A 19,236-nucleotide genomic window follows, 5' to 3' on the forward strand; every position below is an offset into this window, starting at 1 on the left:
CTTCTGCATTTATGGTGGACATATGCTCCTGAATTAACTCACTGAGCATACATGTGATGTATTCACAATAAAAACTGTCAGGATCATCAAAATAATGTGATGGGATCATTTTGTGACCTACATTGGTTGTAAAAAAAAAAAAAAAAAAAAAAAAAAAAGGAAGATGTTGTGTCAGCTATTTATTTTTACCAAACTTGGAAACTGTTAGGTTTACATGGCATTTCGCTGTGTTTATAAGACTGTTTGACTTTCTTCACCTTAAATAAAAAAATCTATGCTTCATTTAGCTACAAGATGCCTGACTCAGTGTCACACACTTCATATCTACCTAAGCTGTGAGTCAGCAGAGTACCAGCCCATCTCTAACTCATAATGAGTGATGAGGAGAGAGGTCTCAGACAGTCTTTTCTCTTTCTCTCTCCTTCACAATGTGGCTGTGCTTGTTGTGTCAGGGGTTTAATCTAAGGGACATGCTGATTTTTATCTTTGCTGTTCTCCTTGTGGTGTATTTTCTGAAAAATAAGGACCCATCTCATTTTCCTCCAGGACCACCAGCTCTCCCTATTTTAGGGAACATCTTCAGCATCGAGTCAAAACAGCCTCATATTTACCTCACAAAGGTAAGCTGACAGCTTTGCATTGCATTGCATTGATTTGAACAGGAGAAGACAGGACTGATCGGCTCTAAGGGCTTCACATAATTTGAACAACAAATCTTTTTTTTAGAATGTTGTTTTTTTGTAAAACATACTTTAGTGGGAAAGAAATGCTAAAATCCTGAGAAGGTTTGGTAACAGTGTCAACAACTTACTGCCTGAATGTCTCTACTGAATCACATGCTGAACAACAGGCCTCTTATTCTCTGCTTTTGTATCTTCAGCTTGCTGATGTTTATGGGAATGTGTTCTGCATACGTCTGGGAAGGCACAAAACAGTGTTTGTGTCTGGTTGGAAGATGGTGAAGGAGGCTTTAGTGACACAGGCTGACAACTTTGCCGACCGCCCCTACAGCCCCATGGTGACCAGAATCTACTCAGGGAATTTAGGTGAACTATAGAAATGTGTAACTAAGACAGGTGGTGTATCAAATGAAGAAATCAACTTGCCATTGGTAACTGTGCATTGTTTGTCCTTTTTTTCCTTCAATGGCAGCGGGTCTTTTCTTCAGTAATGGTAAAGTGTGGAGGAGACAGCGGCGATTTGCAATGGCCACACTTCGCACTTTTGGTCTGGCCAATAGCTCCATGGAGCAGAATGTCTGTGAGGAGACTCAGTGTCTACAGGAAGCCATAGAGAAAAATAAAGGTTAACAACTGAATTATAAGAAGAACTCACACTAGAAACATTTTATAGTGGCTAAAAACATTGTCTCTGTTTAGGTGAATCCTTCGACCCTGTGCCACTCCTAAACAACGCTGTGTCCAACATCATCTGCCAGATTGTTTTTGGGAGACGGTTTGACTACAGTGATCATGACTTCCAAAGCATGCTGAGGGATCTGACTGACATGGCATACCTGGAGGGCTCAGTATGGGCTCTAGTAAGACGCTAAATCAAACTCAAGCACAGCTGCTTTACATGAAAACATAAAAACACAAGAACAGGATCCCAAAAATCCTTTTCTAAGACAATTTTAGTCAACCTTCAACTGGCACACAGTGCTCTGACAGATACTTACTGCTGCATTGTTTCTTTATTTCTTCTCCTAACAGCTATACGATGCATTCCCAGTACTGATGAAAAACCTCCCAGGGCCTCACAATGGTATCTTCAGCAGTTCAAAATCACTACAGGCATCTATTAGGAGGGAGATAGAAAGACACAAGTTGGATCTGGACCCCAGCAACCCACGAGATTACATTGACAAGTTTCTAATAGAAGAGAGAGTATGGCGTTCACATTTGGATCAACAGTGCAGTAAAAACTAAAAGGAATATTCAATTACTGGTTGTATCTCCCCTCACTCTGCTTAACAGCACAACAGAAACAGTGACATGGGATTTGAGGAAGAAAACCTGGTTCTGTGCTGTCTGGATCTGTTCCTGGCTGGCAGTGAAACCACATCAAAGACTCTGCAGTGGGGACTCATCTATCTCATCAACAATCCTCACATCCAAGGTGGATTCAGATAAGACACATTTTAACAGGAATATAAAACTCAAAATATGTTTGCGATCAATCACTAAATTGGAATTGCCTTTTAGATAAAGTCCAAGCAGAGATAGACAAGGTGATCGGACAGAACCGCCAGCCCACAACGGGAGACCGACCCAACATGCCTTACACTGACGCCGTCATCCATGAGATCCAGAGGATGGGAAATATTGTTCCACTTAATGGGCTCAGGATGGCTGCCAAGGACACGATGCTGGGGGGTTACGTCATACCAAAGGTGCATCTGATCCACTACCTGAACACAGGAATCCATAGCTGCAACATGTGAACTAGAAAATTAAGAAAGGGTTTTGTTTGCAGCAAATTTGCAACATGAAGCGACAGCATGACCAACAGAAGGCATCGGCTGGATGTTTATGTACCTCGAAGAGGAAATTGCAGGAAAACACTGGGTGCTGCAGTTTTGTCTTTCAGTGAATTGTTTGTCTTATGCGTTTTGCTTTAGAGTTATTTTGGATCCACAGCACCAAACATATTAAATGAATTGGCATGTTTTTATTCAATTTCAGATCTTAGTTTAAGCTTTGACCAAACATGGAAATATCCATGAAGTTAATGTGACTTTGCAAACACACACTCTTTTCTCTCTTGTGAATGACTGAAGTTGGTTCCACTATGACAGAGGTGTTCAATCAGTCCACGAGGTCTGCAATCCAGCAGGGTTTCCATGTATCCTTGCTCCAACACACTTGACCCAAATTAATGAGTCATTGTGCAGAACTTGATAGGCTGTTGGATCAATGTAATTTGATTCAGTTGCCTTGAAGCAGGAAAACATGGAAAACCTGCTGCATTGATGCTCTCGTAGGACCAAAATGAATGACCCTGCTCTATCCTTGTGATACTTTTATAAGTCTCACCATTTGCTATTTTTCTATGGATATGGATAACAATAGCTGCTATAGTTAGCTGCTATTGCTAATAGAAAAGTTAAGCCTCAGTATAAAGTTAAATACATCAACAAGCTGTGTTTAAGTTGTATCCTATCACTCAAAACAAAATGCATTCATTTTATATTGACATTTTTATCTGCATGTCTTGTTATGTATGTAGGGGACCGCTGTGATGCCTAACCTGACCTCTGTATTGTTCGACAAGAATGAATGGGAGACTCCAGACACCTTCAACCCTGGACACTTCCTGGATGCAGAGGGAAATTTCTTCAAGAGAGAAGCATTCCTGCCCTTCTCTGCAGGTAACTTTCACATTTACAGATACATCTCAGACAATTAGAATATTATAAAAAAGTTCAATATTTTTGTCACTCATTTCAGAATGTGAAACCTATATATTATAGAGATTCATTACACGTAGAGTGAAACATTTCAAATATTCAATCCTTGAAATTTTTGATAACTGTGGCTTATAGAAGATGAAAACCCAAAATGAAGTGTCTCAGAAAATTAGAATATTGTGAAAAACTCCAAAATTAGAAAGTCATGGTGTCACACCTAATCAACTAGTTAACTCAAAATACCTGCAAAGGTATCCTGAGCCTTTAATTGGTCTCTCAGTCTGGGTCGGATGGCTACAAAATCATGGGGAAGACTACCGACTCGACGGATGCCCAGAAGACGATCATTGACCTCCACATGGAGGGAAAACCACAAAAGGTCATTGCTAAAGAAGCTGGATGTATCCAGGCATATTACTGGAAAGTTGAGTGGAAGGAAAAGGTGCACCTGCAGAAGGCATAAACGCAGCCTTAGGAGCATTGTCAAGCAACATCCATTCAAGAATCTGGGGGAGTGGACTGAAGCTGGACTCAGCGCATCAAGAGCCGCTACCAAACGAATCCTAGACATGGACTACAAATGTCGCATCTCACCTGGGCTAAGGAGAAAAAGAACCGGACTGTTTCTCAGATAAAAGCAAATTTTACATTTCATTCGGAAACCAAGGTCCCAGAGTCTGGAGGAAGAGTGGAGAGGCACAGAATCCATGTTGCTGGAAGTCCAGTGTGAAGTTTCCACAGTCAGTGATGATTTGCAGAGCCATGTCATCTGCTGGTGTTGCTCCACTGTGTTTTCTGAAGTCCACAGTCAACACAGCCATCTACCAGGACATTTTAGAGCACTTCATGCTTCCTTCTGCTGACAAGCTGTATTTAGATGCCACATTTTTTTTTCCAGCAGGGCTTGGCACCTGTCTACACTGCCAAAGGTACCAAAAGCTGCTTCAATGACCATGGTGGTACTGTGTTCGATTGGTCAACAAAATCACCTGATCTGAACCCCATTGAGAATCTGTGGGGTATTGTCAAGAGGAAGATGAGAGACACCAGACCCAACAATGTAGATGACCTGAAGGCTGCTATCAAAGCATCCCTGGGCTTCCATTACATCTGAGCAGCACCACACGCTGATGCTGTAATTTATACAAAAGGAGGCCCAACCAAGTGTAGCATCCTGCTATATTGTTTATTTTGTCATTAAGTTGGCTAAAGCCTCAGTGTGTTTCTTCCTTTTATGTTCTTGTAAAGTGTTTGTAGTAGTGGCTGCAGTTTCCTACACTTTATTAGTCTTTGAATTATTGACATGTTACTCTTATCTGATATCTGTGTCAGTGAGGATCAGCCAATCTTTGTTTAGCATGAACAACCTATGACCTACCAGGTTAAAGGTAGGCGGGTTTTATTTTTTTTAGCGGGAAAAAAGACGAGAGAAAGGAAAAAAAAAAAAAAAAGGGAAAGAGACGAAAAAAACGGGAGTTCATATGCGGCAGCCAAGCGTTGTGGTTGTCTGAGTTTAAGTACTTTTGTGGATAAATCAAGAAGGAAAGGTGACTGAGCCGTTTTTTTTCGTTAGTATGTTTGGTTAAGAGGAGTTGAACATACTTTTTGCCACAAGGTTACACTACTTGTCTAGCATTGCGCCGGAACCAGAGACTTGGAGTGGAGACGGTGTTTGTGCACCGAGTTCCGGAGTGAGTATGAAAATAAGGAAGTTCTGGACAGACTGTAAAACTTATTAAATGATTGTTAAGATTCATCCCATCTTATGAACTCTGTTAGTGTGCTTCAAGTTGCGACGCACACTGCTGCGGGAAGAGGTACTCATGACTCCCCTCTGCACACCATCGTTACTCCGGCCACTGAGGTTACGACAGGCGACGGCACGGATTGGGGCTCCTTTCCGCCCACCTTCTCTGGAGTCACAACGTTCTTAAAAGGCACTGAGTGATCTACAGTGGTCAGTGAGTACAGATTGTTTTTCCTGGAAGGATTCTCTTGAGCTCCAACCAAAGCGCGTCAACGTGTGTTACCACAAACAAAAAAAAAACCCGGCCTCTGGTAAATTTTAATTCTTCATTGTTTTCATTTATTATATTTGATTTGTTCATTTTATTTTGGGGTGGGAAAGTATTTTGAATATGACCTATCTGCATTTTTGTTAATAAATTATGGATTATCAGTTAACTGAAATCTTATCTGACTGTCTCATGGTAAGGGGTTGTCTACAATAAGTGTTATAGTTTAAGCTCACACTTGGTGGGGCTGTCACCCTAACTGGTCTGACCTTTGTGCATTAGGAGCATTGTCGCACCTCCAGATTTTTACAAATTGGTAAGTAGAACCGAAAGTGTTAAACTCTTATATATATGTATTGGAGTAGACCCTCACCAATTCAAGGGTGTAATAGGAATTGAGTGGTGGGCTACACAAGTACTGAGTGCGTGGAAATGAACATAGTTTTCAGAAGCCTGACATTTCTGTTTAAAATATCCTTTTTTCCTATGTAATCTAATTTTCAGAGACACTGCATTTTGGGTTTTCATTATCTATAAGCCACAATCATCAAAATTTTAAGAAATAAATGTTTGACATGTTTCACTGTGTAATGAATCCATCTAATATTTGGGTTTCACATTCTGCAACGAGTGACGAAAAATATTGAACTTTTTCATAACATTCTAATTTTCTGAGATGTACTTGCAGGTAAAAACAGCACCTTTTGTCTTTTTTTTTAATTTATTTTTTATTTTTATTTATTTATTTTTTTTTACTGAAAAGAACCCATTTGAGAAAATAAAAAAAGGGTGTAGAAGAAGCGAGCTTGCAGTGACATTAATGAATGCTGTTTTTTACAGGAAAACGTGCATGCCTCGGTGAGGCGTTGGCAAGGATGGAACTCTTCTTATTTTTTGTGGGTTTATGTCAGAAATTTCATTTTTCCACTCTTGAGGGAGTCGAACTGAGTACAGAGGGAATAACTGGGGCCACACGCACTCCGTTTCCTTTTAGGATCTTTGCAAAGCCTCGCTGAGCTTTGCAAACCATTTGCTCTTGACAAATTGCTCCAGTAAAGATGAAAGCACACTTGATTGTACAAAGTATCTTCTAGAGTTTTGTGGCAAATTCTGTAAAACATGGTTTTACTGAATGAAGAGGATAGAAAATGTTTCATTAGGAGGTAATACAGTAGATTATGACACGATCCTTATTTAGTCACAATGTGAGAGGAGCTGTCCTATTTCCAAAGTGCAGCGTTCTCATAACTAGAAGAGAAAACACAAGTTCACCAAATCTCACCATTACTTATAATTGGACTACTTCCCACTGAAGAAATAAATGTCACAACAAATCCTAGATTTCTTGTTGCTTTTTGACTTTCGTAGGATAAATACACTGTGTGGTTGGATCTGTCCCAGTAGGATTCATTTGTAAATTATTCCTTTGTTGGTCACCATGTGCTTTAAATAAACAGGATTTGGCAACATTGTACTTCTGATGTTTGGTTTTTTTCTTCATTTTTGGAACCAAATTGAGACTAAAGCGACTAAAAATAAAACATGACCAGTTTTATAAAAAAACTATATTTAATCACAGAAAAAAGATGAAGCTTTTAAAACAATCAACCTCTGAAATCCTGAAAAGTTATGCCTTTCTTTTATAATTCAACACAAAAACATGTCACACCACTGATGTGGTTACTCCGCTGTGCTACGTTTAATCCTTTTAAAACCAGCAAACTACAAGATTTATTTACTGTTAAGGAAAATTTTAAATATCCATATCAAATGTGTCAAAACTACAACAGGATGCTTTGTGAGTTTTGCTGCGAAGTGAGAAGGCAATCAGCAGCTTCTTTATGTAGTGAAACTGTTCAAATTAAACTGCGTAGCATCAGACAGCCAATAACCAACAAAGTAAAAGACAATATCTGCTTCTCTACAGCGCTTTTTACTCTGAACTGACTCAAACTCCTCAAAACATGACAAACTACATTAAAAACTCAAGTTACAATTTGCAGGAAAGAGTGCTTAACCTGGATCTCACATTTTGATCAAAAAGCTGGTGTTAAGTCATGTTTAAATTTAAACTGAACAATTTAATATATAGTAATATTGATTATTTACTATTAAATAATGTCAAGCTATTCAGTAAATAGAAAGGCCTGTTAGTCGTCATGAGAGCATGCTGTCAGTACACCACTCTGTGGAGATATAGAAAAGAATAACACACCTTTCCTGGATTCACTTTAAGATTTGTGAAAAAGATTTTTCTTGTTGCAGCACCTTACGTGTTGATTCTTATTAATGGGATTAACAGGATTTTCCAGTCTGTGAAATAACAGGCTTTTCCAATTTAGAAAAACAAACAAAAGACGAAACACTGAAAGTACCCGATGTCTGAAGCTTTAAGTTGTTGGCGGCCAGCACCAAATATAGAAAGAGACTCCTTAAAACAAAGTTTGTTTTCATTGTTCTGCTGAATGATGACACAAAACACACCCTTCACTGCATAGCATGATGACACACTTCGTATATGCCTCTACAATCAGCTCAAGTTACATTTAAGCTGCGTCAACTCTATTAAAACTCCATTCATTAGGCTCCAACTCTGAATAAAAATATTAAGCAGACATATTTATCTCATTCCTGCCAAAATATGAGGATATAAGAAGAGCCAAGGCTAAACTGATTATAGAAAGTATTCATCTGAGGCTGCAGAGACCACAAGGCAGAATAAGTGAGGGTCTATAATTTGGGACAGCGAGCGCTGCTTTGGTTTGAGAAAAGAACCTGTGGGTCGTTGTTCTTAGCAAGGTCATGTCAGGCTAATGTACAGTGGGACAGTATGCTGTAACTTCAGGTGGGTGACCTGTTGTGTGTATTGATAAATGGATGCTCACTGATTCAGATCAGATCATCCTTGACCTGTCCCCAAAAGGCTAAGGGTTTAAGTGTTTAAGGTCACTTGAGTGCTCCTTTGTTAGAAGGACTGATGGCTGTGTGTTTTTGCCTTGCTTGAATCAGGTGAGACATGTTTCAGTCTACTTGGAGGTAGTGGCAGGCACGCTGATAGAAGATGGCCTGCGTGGGGCGTTTGAGACTTGGCGCTGCTGCGTCAAAAAGGACTGTCCGGGGGCCAGCATGGAAGGAGTACGGCCCCCAAGACGAGTTTCAATAGCCAGCTTCTGAAAGTTAACACTCTGAAAACAGGAAGAAACACGTTTTCAGAGTCAGCCATGAGTCTTTGTGAGAAGCACATTTAGAAAAGAAAACTTGGTGATTTTCCTTCACCTTGTTATACCAGGCTGTGACTATCAGCTTCTCCTCATACTCTCTCAGTCTAGCCTGCTCACACTGACGCTAGAAGGAAAAAGAAAACAGCCAAACATTAGTAAGAATACAAAATAATCCCTTAAAGTCATTCTGCAAATTCATTTTACAAACTTTAGCTGAAAATAAATTTACTTCGAGGTTGACAATCTGTTTGTCCCGGTCTGCCAGCTGGCTCCTTAAGGCTTGGATCTCAGCAGTGGCAGGATTCAGCTTCGGGTCCAGAGCTCGTATTACCTTCACAAAATAAGACAGAACAATAAAACACTGAAGCTGTACAACATTTAACCTTAAGTTTCAGGAATCAGTAAAAGAATATTATAATGACGCACATTGCGAGCTTTCTCCAAGTACATCTTGTACCGTTCTTCCATGGCCCGCATGTCATCATCCTTCTTCTTCAGAGCAGCCATCAGCTCATCCAGCTTCAACGCTTTAAAGCAAATGAACATGATCATAATTGTTACGGATTCTAAATCTAAATTTGCATTCATGTGTTGAAAGTAGGGGTGGGAAAATCGAATCGAAAAATCAGAAATCGGGTTTTCTTGCATCACAATTTTAAAATCGATTTAAAAAAAAAAAAAATTGATTATTTTTTTTTCAAATAAATAAAATGAATGCACTATAAAATTTTTGTCATTTTTATTGATCTTTTTACTTGTCTTCTTGGGCATTATAGCAGCATAATGATGGTCTGGCTACTCTATTGTTGGGTTTTTTTTCATTGAAATGAAGAAAAATGACGAACAAAAAAAAAAAAGTTTTATACACTTTTTTGGTTTTAATCTACAAAAATCAGCAATATCAAAGAATTGTGAGAATCGCAATTTAAATTGAATCGGCACCCAGAAAATCGGAATCGAATCGAACCAGGACAAAAGGATATCGTCACACCCCTAGTTGAAAGACAGCACTATGGTGTAAAACTTGGGACTTACAGGTCTGAGTGTTGTCAGGCTGAAGGTCTTCAAGGAGCTCTTTCTTCTTCATGATTTCATCCTGAGCTTCATTCAGCTGGACCCTGAGGAATATAATAAGCTTTTTATTTACCTCAGCTGAGAAACACACAAACTAGAGCTTTATTTTTGCACTGTTAAAGTAAAAACCCAAGTCACACACACTCACATGTGAGCATCCAGTTTGCGCTTCAGGTTTGACTGAGGAAAAAAAAAGAAAAAAGGAAAAGAATATTTAAACACGGTCAAAGCATTTCAGTGTTTAGAGCAAAAATAATTAAGTGAAAGACTTCTGTTGTAAAACAGCAACTTTATATTCAGGCTTCAATGCTCACTGAAATAACTTTTTCTCTACATCATCAGAAAGTCTAAGAGCTTAAGATTAACACAGTGGGGGAGTGTGTATTGGCACCAGTGCCTGCTGGTGCACTTACATCATCAGGTTTGGTCGCCTGACTCTGCAGAGCCTTCTGAAGGTCTTCAACCTGCTGCTGCAGCTCGCTGATCCTCTCTCGGCTCAGTCTGAAGATTAACCAAGATACAGAAGAATGACATGTAACGACTTTTTGCTCGGAAAGGAAGTCAGCAAAAACAGACATGAATGTTTAACCTGTTTTCAGTGTCCAGTTCGCTGCGTGTTTTATCAGCTTCCTCCAGCTGAGCCTGCAGAGCAGCGATCTTCTCTCGCTCACATTCCTCCTGCTGCACCCTCAGCATTTTGTTCTCATGCTGCAGTCGGATGAATTTCTCTCTGTCCAATGACAGAAAGTCAGAACTCAGACAATAACAGAACCAAAAGAACTCGTGTTAAATGATATAAAGTGATCTTACCTATATTCAACAGGCATTAGCTCAGCTGCGAGGTTATCATGGCTGGGGCTGCCAGAGGAAAGCATCCCTGTGTGAGGAAACAGCATGTGCATTTAATAATAACCCAGCAAGGCACCTGTAAGCAGCATCCACACTGCCAGAAGATGATGTGCAACAAGGTACCTGACTGAGAAAGCTGGTGCTGTTGAGCCTGAGTGCATCGGAGCTCCTCATTGATTTCTTTGAGAGAATCTCTTTCTATGATGATTCTCTGGAGTGGGAGAGAGTTCATTTTTTGGTCAGTTTTATCACAACACAAACGTACTTTGTTTTACTGCTGACACAATTTGAAAGCTGCTATACCTCTTTCTCCTTCATAACAGTTTCGTGTTTCTCCTCCAACTTTTTAGTCTCAAAAGCCAGATTGTCTGCTCGCTTCGTCTCCTCAGTCAACTTCTTGTGGAGCTCCTGGACCTAAAAAGAAAAACCCACAAACACATCATAAAGGCAGCAAATATGCAAGTGCCAACATCCACAAAGTTTACTAAACTAAACTACATCACGTACCTGTCTTTTATATGATTCAAGCTGTGCACGGGCAGCGTTAGCTTTGCGCAGCTCCTCCTCCAGGCTGACAGTATTCTGCATGTAAGTCATGTTATTCTCTTCTAACAGCTTCATTTGCCTCTTCAGATCACCAAGATTCTCCAGCTTACGCTTGTAGGTTTCCACTGAGGCCTCCAGCATCACCACTCGATCGGAGCAGTTCCTGCAGGAAGAACATTTAAACACACATGAAGTATAACTAAACAGAGATTTCACAATGATTTGTGGTACAATCATAAACTGTATATAAAGAGATGGACGGAGTCTCCGTGACATCACCCATAGGTTTCTGAAGAGCTGAATTGAAGCTTGGTGGGCGATTCCTACCGTCGCCATCTTGGCAGCGTCATGCGCGTCGTCTCGCCCGGAAAATACAAATATGGGCAAAGAGGTGGTGCTGAGAGGGCAGCCCTGAGCGTCATGGCGGATGATTGACATCGAGCGAACTCCGAGCTTTCTGTTGCTAAAAGCTAACCGAGCTAACCTCGAGATAACGGGAGCTACCCAGCTAACGGAGGTAAGCAGGCTAAAGCTAAGTCACATTGTTAACCGGCTAAAAACCGTGGTTGTTCTACATTCTTCTTACTTGAAGCCGGAGATTGATACCTGTCAATCAAAAGGACACACCCCTAAATTTGCCGAACTTTGAGATTAAATGACTTTAAAACGGGCAAGTTAGAAAAAAAATTCACTCCCCTCACAGTTGTCATGAAGATAAACCTGACCTATAAACCGAAAATTGATTTTTGAACCAGGCTGTAAACATGTTTATTTCTGCCGTGAAGTTGGCCCTTTTAACATGGGAGTCTATGGGGATTTGTTTTGTATTGCAGCCCCTAGCGGATGAAGGGGGAACTTAAGTTTTGTGCACTTCCGCATAGGTTTCACTTTTAACCGCCGGAGGTTGCCGCTTGTGTACAATGATTACTTAATGAGCTAATTGTGTGTGTTTAAGATACAGTATAAGGGGGACAGAGGCCAAAGCAAAGTATCAAAGAGTGCTAAATTAGCCAGAATTTTTTTCTGGAAGTTAAAAGAAACAAGATCGCAGAGCATCATAATATTGAGAAAAGAAAAGAATGCTTCAGAAAAGAGCTTTTTCTAGTTTAAGCTAAGATTGCTGATACCACAACAAGTAGGGACTGTTTGTCCTTAAACCTTTACTGTACCCTTATCTGAACTTTTTTTCACTTTATAAGGATCAATAACTTGCCAACTAATACAGTTTTTGTCTTAGGTTTCTCAAGAAATCAGACCTCATCCCAGTGTCAGAAAAACACCACATAAGCTTATGTCAGTGATTTGGTTCACCTTGATTGTTGGGAGAAATAATCATAAAAAACCAAATCTGGTATTTCCAGACAAACTCAGACATCAGCGTGAAGCAACTTACCTGCAGGGTGGCAAATAAAGGTTGCTACCTGCTTTTCAAACATCCCTGAGACGAGTTGTTTCTGCCTTTTTTTTTTTTTTTTTTTTTTAAAATCCTGTACACCTTATTGTTGCACTGTGTTGAAAGATAATACATTTTCACTAATGACCAACCTCCAGCAACACACCCACTACACACAAACACAAACCTCAGCACATCCAGTTCATCCTTGAGGGCCCGCGACTCCTCTGCCAGGCTGGTGAGTTCATCGTTACGGTGTTGAAGTTCAATCAGCTGCTTCTCCAACTCCTCACAGTGGATCCGGTAGTCATCCTTAGCAGCCTCCAGCCTGGAAGACACACATGAAAATATGAGCAGTGTGAAGTGCGGCAGATGAAGCCCAGTTAAGATAAAAGTGGCAAACCTGAAGTTCTCCTCCTGCAGTGTTTCAAGTTGTTGCTGCAGCTGATTGTGTTTCCTCCCTGACGGCGTGCTTGGATCATCAAATGTGTCCAGCTGATTGGCTCGGTCTGTTAAGACATCGTTCTCAGCCAATAAGCTGTTCCGTTCTTCTTGAAGAACAGCGACCTGACCAGGAAAAATGAGGTGTAAGAGTCCTGAGGCACATGGCTGTGGCGTTCAGGTGAAATAAAAGTCAGCAGGGAAACATAAAATATGGTGTTAAAAATCTCTGCTCCATCAATTACTGCATGCAAAGCAGAAAAGTTACATCTGAGATCTGATGACCCACCCTATCCACAACAAATAACTCTCTTTCTCCCCCCATCTGTTAAAACAAACAGCGCAGTTAATCCATGCTGGAAGCAGAGCACAGACAAAGTGCACTTTAAGCAAACATGTTAATGTATGGTTGGTTAGTTTTCCTTCTCCTCCAACATATATTTAAGCCTTTGGCTTTAGAAGCAACAAAAAAAAAGAATGAACTATTAGTCTGATGCCAACGCCATAATTTAAAATCCTGCTCACAACATTACTTTTAAAAACATAAAGAAATGAACAAAAACAAAAATGTAAAACTGCAAGTTTACAACTGAATTTACAACTGTGGTAAATTTATGCTGAATAAATGCCACTAATACAATATAAGTGACTTTATTTCAGATCTAAGATTAATATTTAACAAACCTTTAAATTTCAATTTGTTTAAAGTCTCCATAACAATATGTGAACCTGTTTGTTTGTCCTCTGAACAGAACCAAGCCCAAGATGCATCTCTAGTGGACAAAGTAGACAAAGTCTTTATTTCAGCCAGATCTTCACAGCTAAATTACTGCCATAATATATAAATTATCAAGCATTGCCTGACTTGGACAGAACCCTGGTTGAGTCATCTGTTAGCTGGGTTAGAGAAGACGTTTCAGCAGCTGGTTTAGATGCGTTTAGTTTTGACCGATGATCAGCCATGTTGGACTTACCTCACTGAACCAAGAGATGAACAAGACGGGGTACAGATCAAATCAATCTGTCAAGAGTCCAGTGGAACATTTGATCAGCGTCCATATGCTAAATTCAGTCTTCCTGCACAGTGTTGTGAGAGGCCTAATGGTGGCAGAGTATGGACTGGATGCCACGCTAGGAAGCAGAGCCTAGACTGTGAGCCCACAGTCATTCTGCCACAGCAGCTCCAAACAATGGATCCAAGCATTGCAGCAAATTACACAACTCCTGTTTGGACTGTACCAAAGGCATGCACGGTTGTGTAGACACAGAACTGAATATCAGCAAACCTACAAGGTGTTACTGACATTTGCCTGAAAAATATACTAAATTAACACGTATTTTCCTGTGGAATTTATCATTTGCACAGAGCATTTATGAAGGAGTTCTGCATCTACCTGTATGTCCAGTTCTTGACAGCGTTGTGCAAGTGCTTCTTTTTCTGACACATGTTCTGCAAGTTCCTCCAGAGCTTTCTTTAGCTGGACAAATGAAAAAGAATCTGAATGAGCAAAAAAAAAAAATAAAAAAAAATAAAAAATTGTGTAATAAAACTCCACTGGGGTGTGAGAGTTTATTTTTGAGCTCTGGGATTCGCTGCACTGTCATAATGATCTGCATCAAAAACTGATCCAAAAGAAAAAAAATACCCCAGTGAGAAGTTAAAGTGGGAGATGGTAATATTGGGTTAATCTGTGACATCATCTATATGTCAATATTACAGGACTTATTTCTGCAGTTTTCACAGCTTAATTAACTGATCTAATTAAATGACCTGAAATACTTTTAGGTTTTCTACTGTTATTCAGAGAAAATCTGTATTTATGTGGTGATTTATAGCTAAACATATAAATAACCTGCATATCAGGAGCTAATAGAGACAATAAATTGTTTTATACATATGTATTTATATGAATTTTGTTTAGTTTCTTCTTTAATGGGTACATATAGAACTGAACAGCAAAAATATACTGGTTTTGACCATATGTTGCTGTATGTAAAGCAGCCTTATGGCTAATTTTGGTATATTTACATTGAGACATGTATGTTCATCATTATACTTTCCCATTTGGATTAATTTAATTAAAGTGAATAAAAGTTTTAAACTTCTTCTTTTCTTATAAAAAAAACTTCACAGCACCAAGTGCTACCAATACAGAATCCCATTCAGAAGGATGCAATAACACTGACCTGCTGTTCCAAGTCCCCTGACAGCTCTGCTGCAAACGGGGCCGTGGTCTCCTTACTCAAGAGCTGAGGGGGAGAATGTCACTGGGTTTATTTAACACACTCATTAACGCTGCAAAGCCTCAGCCTAGTTTCACCACATAGAAATGTGTACTCTGCCCTCCCTCACCAACCATTGCTGAAAAAAATCCTTCCAAGAGTCTCCAAGACAAATTACTTAAAAAGGCACAACTGCTCAGCAAAGCTTTTCTGAACAAGTTTAATACGTCTAATCTGAGCGGGAGTAAGCTGAACGAACTGACCTCCTGAATTGCTGTCATGACAACGTGCTGCACAGACTCTTCCAAGGTCATGATGATCTGAATGTATTCTGCCAAAAATGAGGAAAAAAAAGTCGTCACACACAGACACAGACTCATTCATCATAATCTGTGTCCTCTGTCCACACTGGTTTTCCAGTTGTGCCTTGGCAGGACTATAATTAATCAGGATTTTGAAAACTGATGTATATGGTTGACAGCTCTGTTTATGCATCCTGTTTGGGCTTTATTTTTGTTTAGGATTTGCACAGAACCTTTCAAGCAGTGGCATACCTTGTTTGTGCTCACATCTGACAGCACAACCCAGTATGAGTTGCAGCAGCCTTCCCAGCTGCACAGGGTCTGAATGCTCAGCCACCAGGCACAGATCTGGTAAAGGAAAGCCTGAGATATCCTGGGATAACACCTTACAATACACAAACAGAAATATTGATCTAAAAGAAGGATAGACAACTAAAATGCATCCTCAATACTGACAAATCAACATAAAAATACAGGGATGTGGTGTGTGGTATATCAGATGTTTGATGCAAGCTGCATATTGTATTGTCTTTCAGGCAAGTCTTATTGGGGCTTTGCTTTACATGAGCAGTGCACACTACACCTCCTCTAAGATGCAAGAAAGATAGATAGATAAATTATTTTTTTAATTATTTATCTCAAACACATATACAGTACAAAACAAGGATGCACATTTGTATAACATTATATGTTATTGTTTGAGAAGGAGCAGAAGGAAGCCCAAGGCTTATTTAAATACTACTCCTTATTTACAGTCTTTATTTACAAAGTTATATGGCAACCTTTACATACTGAAAGTTATGTCAGAAGGCAAAATTTAAGGCAGCAAGATAAAATGATCAAGTTTCATTCTTTTTTATATTTGTCCAATAACATTTTCTCATACATTTTTTAAACTGGATAATGTTACTGCATAATTTTAATTCATCACTTAGTCCACTCCATAAGGTTACTCCATAAATGGAAACAAATCTGATTTATGGGGCGGTGCGTGCATATGGTTTCTGTAACTTTACTTCTCAGATTGTACACAGCAACTCTTGTCTTTGAACATCTTTTGTATGTTATATGACATCTTTTTACTTTGAACTTTGAACATAAATTGAGCTATTTTAAACTGATCTGTGGCAGATTTGAGGAATCAGCGGCGTGAAGGTCATTACAGTGGAAACAAACATAATAGTGTAAACAGAATAAACATATATAGGTAAGTAAGCACATATTTAATGTACAGGTAATAGTGACAGTGGCATGTGTTTGTATCAGTCACCTCAGGACTATAAAAAAAACTGGAGGCATACCTCATTATAATAATCAACCACCATCTGAAGGATCTTTTTCAGATTGTTCATCTAAGGAGAAAGATAAAAAAACAAGTGTTTATAGATTTAAAAAATGAACAACAACAAAATACTTCTTCCAACACACTTATGTTCATGCAATGACAAGAATTGAGTCTTTTTTATGTTCATGCAAAAAGGGTCTTTCTCAGAGATCCCCTGGAAATCAGTACAAACACCAGATTTTTTAAGCAGTTAATGTAAATGTGTGTATGTTATAGATTAAATTACATATATATAATTCTTGCTGTCCATCTCTGAGAAAAGGCTTGGGGGGGGGGGGGGAGGGGGGGGGGGGGGGGGTAGAGCGGTTGGGGGCAGCAAAAGCCTGATTGAACCAAAAAGGATGACAGAGTAGCTGACAAGTTTAGACAAACACACATGTACAAATTACACCAGAGGAGTTATAGCTCAGGGTCAGCAAGCAGGCTAAGCCAGAAGCAGCACTGGAGTAGACTGGTGGTCAGACTCAGGGTGAAGGATAGTTTGACAAGTTTGAAGCAAACAGGACTGAGCAAACGAGGGAGTTCAGTACATTATGATAAGACAAATCAGAGAAGATAGATGGTGGGAAGGGGGCATGGCTTTTCTTTGTACCTTCAGTCTCCAGTTATCATCAACATCCGTTTTGATTCGACTCAGCCATCCATCTGTGAACCATGCAGGGTCTCTGCAGCACATAGAACAAAATTACATGAAATTCTCATGCCATCTTCTTAAAAAGTAATCCGAGTTACATCATTATACATCATGAATCAGTCATGCGGAAATAATCCTGCAGTCAGTGGTGTTTTTTATTTCAGTGTTGCAGTTAGTCCTCTAATATCTCAACAAAAACAATCAACAAAGTGTGTTCAGTGAGAGGCTTCTTCAGGTCCGCTGTAAGACTGAAAGATACAGAAGATCATTCCTGCCAGCAGCCATCAGCCTCTGGAACAAGACCCCTTCTAGTTAACTATTTACCGCAATATTGAATTTCCCTTTGGGGATTAATAAAGTATATTTCATTTAATTTCATCTACATGTTTTTGTAACAAAGTTGTTCGAATTCTTTTATTTTCTCAAGTTTGTTTTTCTAGGATTTTAAAACAAAACAGGAATAGATCTTCCTTATAATTTTATTATGCATTCAAGTGGAAAATATTTTTTTAAACACAACATGCCTTTCTTTGTTCATTTCAGACCTAAAATCTGCTGTTAAAATTGAATTTGTTTACTAATAAATAAACACAAATAAACTAGTGAATCAAAACTAAACCACTGCTCATGTGTACTTATGGTTTAAAAGGATGAAAAGCAGCTTAGAAAACCAAGAGATGCTCCCAGAAAAGTAAGAACACATTTAGCAGCTTCTTAAATGTTTTTCAAAGTACAATAAGGAATCTTACATTGTATATTAGAGAGTGTAATTGCAAATATTTAGGACTGAGTGTAGTCTTGTGTTCAGTCATTGATGACCTGTGTAGACATTTAGTAAATGATTTTATCCCGGGTATTTCCTACTGGCTTACTGGACACAATCAGGCATCACTGTGTAATGTGAATTACTCAAGCTTAACAAATCTGGTTGTAAATAAATAATGCATATGTGCTTGCTTACATCTGATGCAGTGCCTGTGACATTGCTGCTCCAGTAGTGAGCTCCTCCGCTGTTCTGCAGGGTGCAGGAGTGTTGAAGGTCTGCAGCTGAGAAGCAGAAGAAAATATAACATCATTACTGAGTAATTATAACAAAACCTTTACGGAGTACAAATGGATAAAGAATCATAAGAACAGGACTGCATGTGACGATCAAAAACACTGCCCTAAAGTAAGACTAAATGTAAAAAAAAAAATTCATATAAAGGCTACGGGCCAGGTTAAGTTTTCCTCTTCTATGATCCTCTTCTTTAAACAAGAGTGTGCATTACACACCCTGCCGTTTACAGGAAAAACCAGATCCAATAAAAAGGTTTCCGGTTTTAGATTCACCACTTCCAGCTACCATTATAAAAACAGTGGTATAAATCAATGAATATAAAGAGTTCAGTTGTTTCATAGATGTACTGCAAAGAGTCGATTCAATAAGTTCAATGAATTCTTGGGTATAAAATTTTTTAGGCAAATATACAGAAACAACATCAAAAGTAACAAAAGAAACAAACACATAAATGAATGAATGAATGAATGAATTAATTAATTAATTGATTAATTAATGGTAAATAAAACCAAACAATGCAACAGAAACTGTTCACAGGTGAACAGAAAACACTGACGCATTATTATTGTTTTGTGTTTCACCTCAGATCCATAAAGACGCGCCAGTATTATATCAAATGAACGTGACACGAGATATAGCTAAATAAATAAATCCATTTGTTTCCTGATACATCTGCAACCACACCAGCTCCCAGGTTGTCTCGTGTGAAATTAAGTACTGAACT

General features: G+C 39.1%; 2 protein-coding genes across 2 annotated transcripts in view; one reads left to right on the top strand and one right to left on the bottom strand.

The window, feature by feature from the left end:
- Positions 1–428: 428 nt before the first annotated feature.
- LOC306759575 (cytochrome P450 2J2-like) lies at positions 429–6,440 on the top strand (the record flags this gene model as incomplete). Its single annotated transcript, XM_079245254.1, has 9 exons — positions 429–620; positions 881–1,046; positions 1,153–1,305; positions 1,380–1,540; positions 1,713–1,886; positions 1,977–2,118; positions 2,205–2,392; positions 3,229–3,370; positions 6,265–6,440. The coding sequence occupies 9 exons, from the start codon at positions 429–431 to the stop codon at positions 6,438–6,440; spliced, it is 1,494 nt and encodes a 497-aa protein (XP_079101380.1).
- A 2,010-nt stretch (positions 6,441–8,450) lies between these two features.
- hook1 (hook microtubule-tethering protein 1) overlaps positions 8,451–19,236 on the bottom strand; it is a gene marked incomplete at both ends in the record, with an annotated part of 11,254 nt that continues 468 nt past the window's right edge. The window contains 23 exon segments of the mRNA XM_079245269.1: positions 8,451–8,609; positions 8,701–8,769; positions 8,875–8,976; positions 9,072–9,172; positions 9,681–9,763; positions 9,868–9,899; positions 10,133–10,220; positions 10,309–10,449; positions 10,530–10,596; positions 10,692–10,779; positions 10,872–10,982; positions 11,076–11,277; positions 12,695–12,835; positions 12,911–13,074; positions 13,923–13,960; positions 13,963–13,969; positions 14,343–14,426; positions 15,136–15,198; positions 15,435–15,502; positions 15,726–15,858; positions 16,775–16,825; positions 17,411–17,483; positions 18,414–18,499. Coding sequence (XP_079101395.1) covers positions 8,451–8,609; positions 8,701–8,769; positions 8,875–8,976; positions 9,072–9,172; positions 9,681–9,763; positions 9,868–9,899; positions 10,133–10,220; positions 10,309–10,449; positions 10,530–10,596; positions 10,692–10,779; positions 10,872–10,982; positions 11,076–11,277; positions 12,695–12,835; positions 12,911–13,074; positions 13,923–13,960; positions 13,963–13,969; positions 14,343–14,426; positions 15,136–15,198; positions 15,435–15,502; positions 15,726–15,858; positions 16,775–16,825; positions 17,411–17,483; positions 18,414–18,499 — 2,151 coding nt within the window.

This window comes from Telmatherina bonti (assembly GCF_933228915.1).
Source record: "Telmatherina bonti genome assembly, chromosome: 8".
Taxonomy (NCBI): Eukaryota; Metazoa; Chordata; class Actinopteri; order Atheriniformes; family Telmatherinidae; genus Telmatherina; species Telmatherina bonti.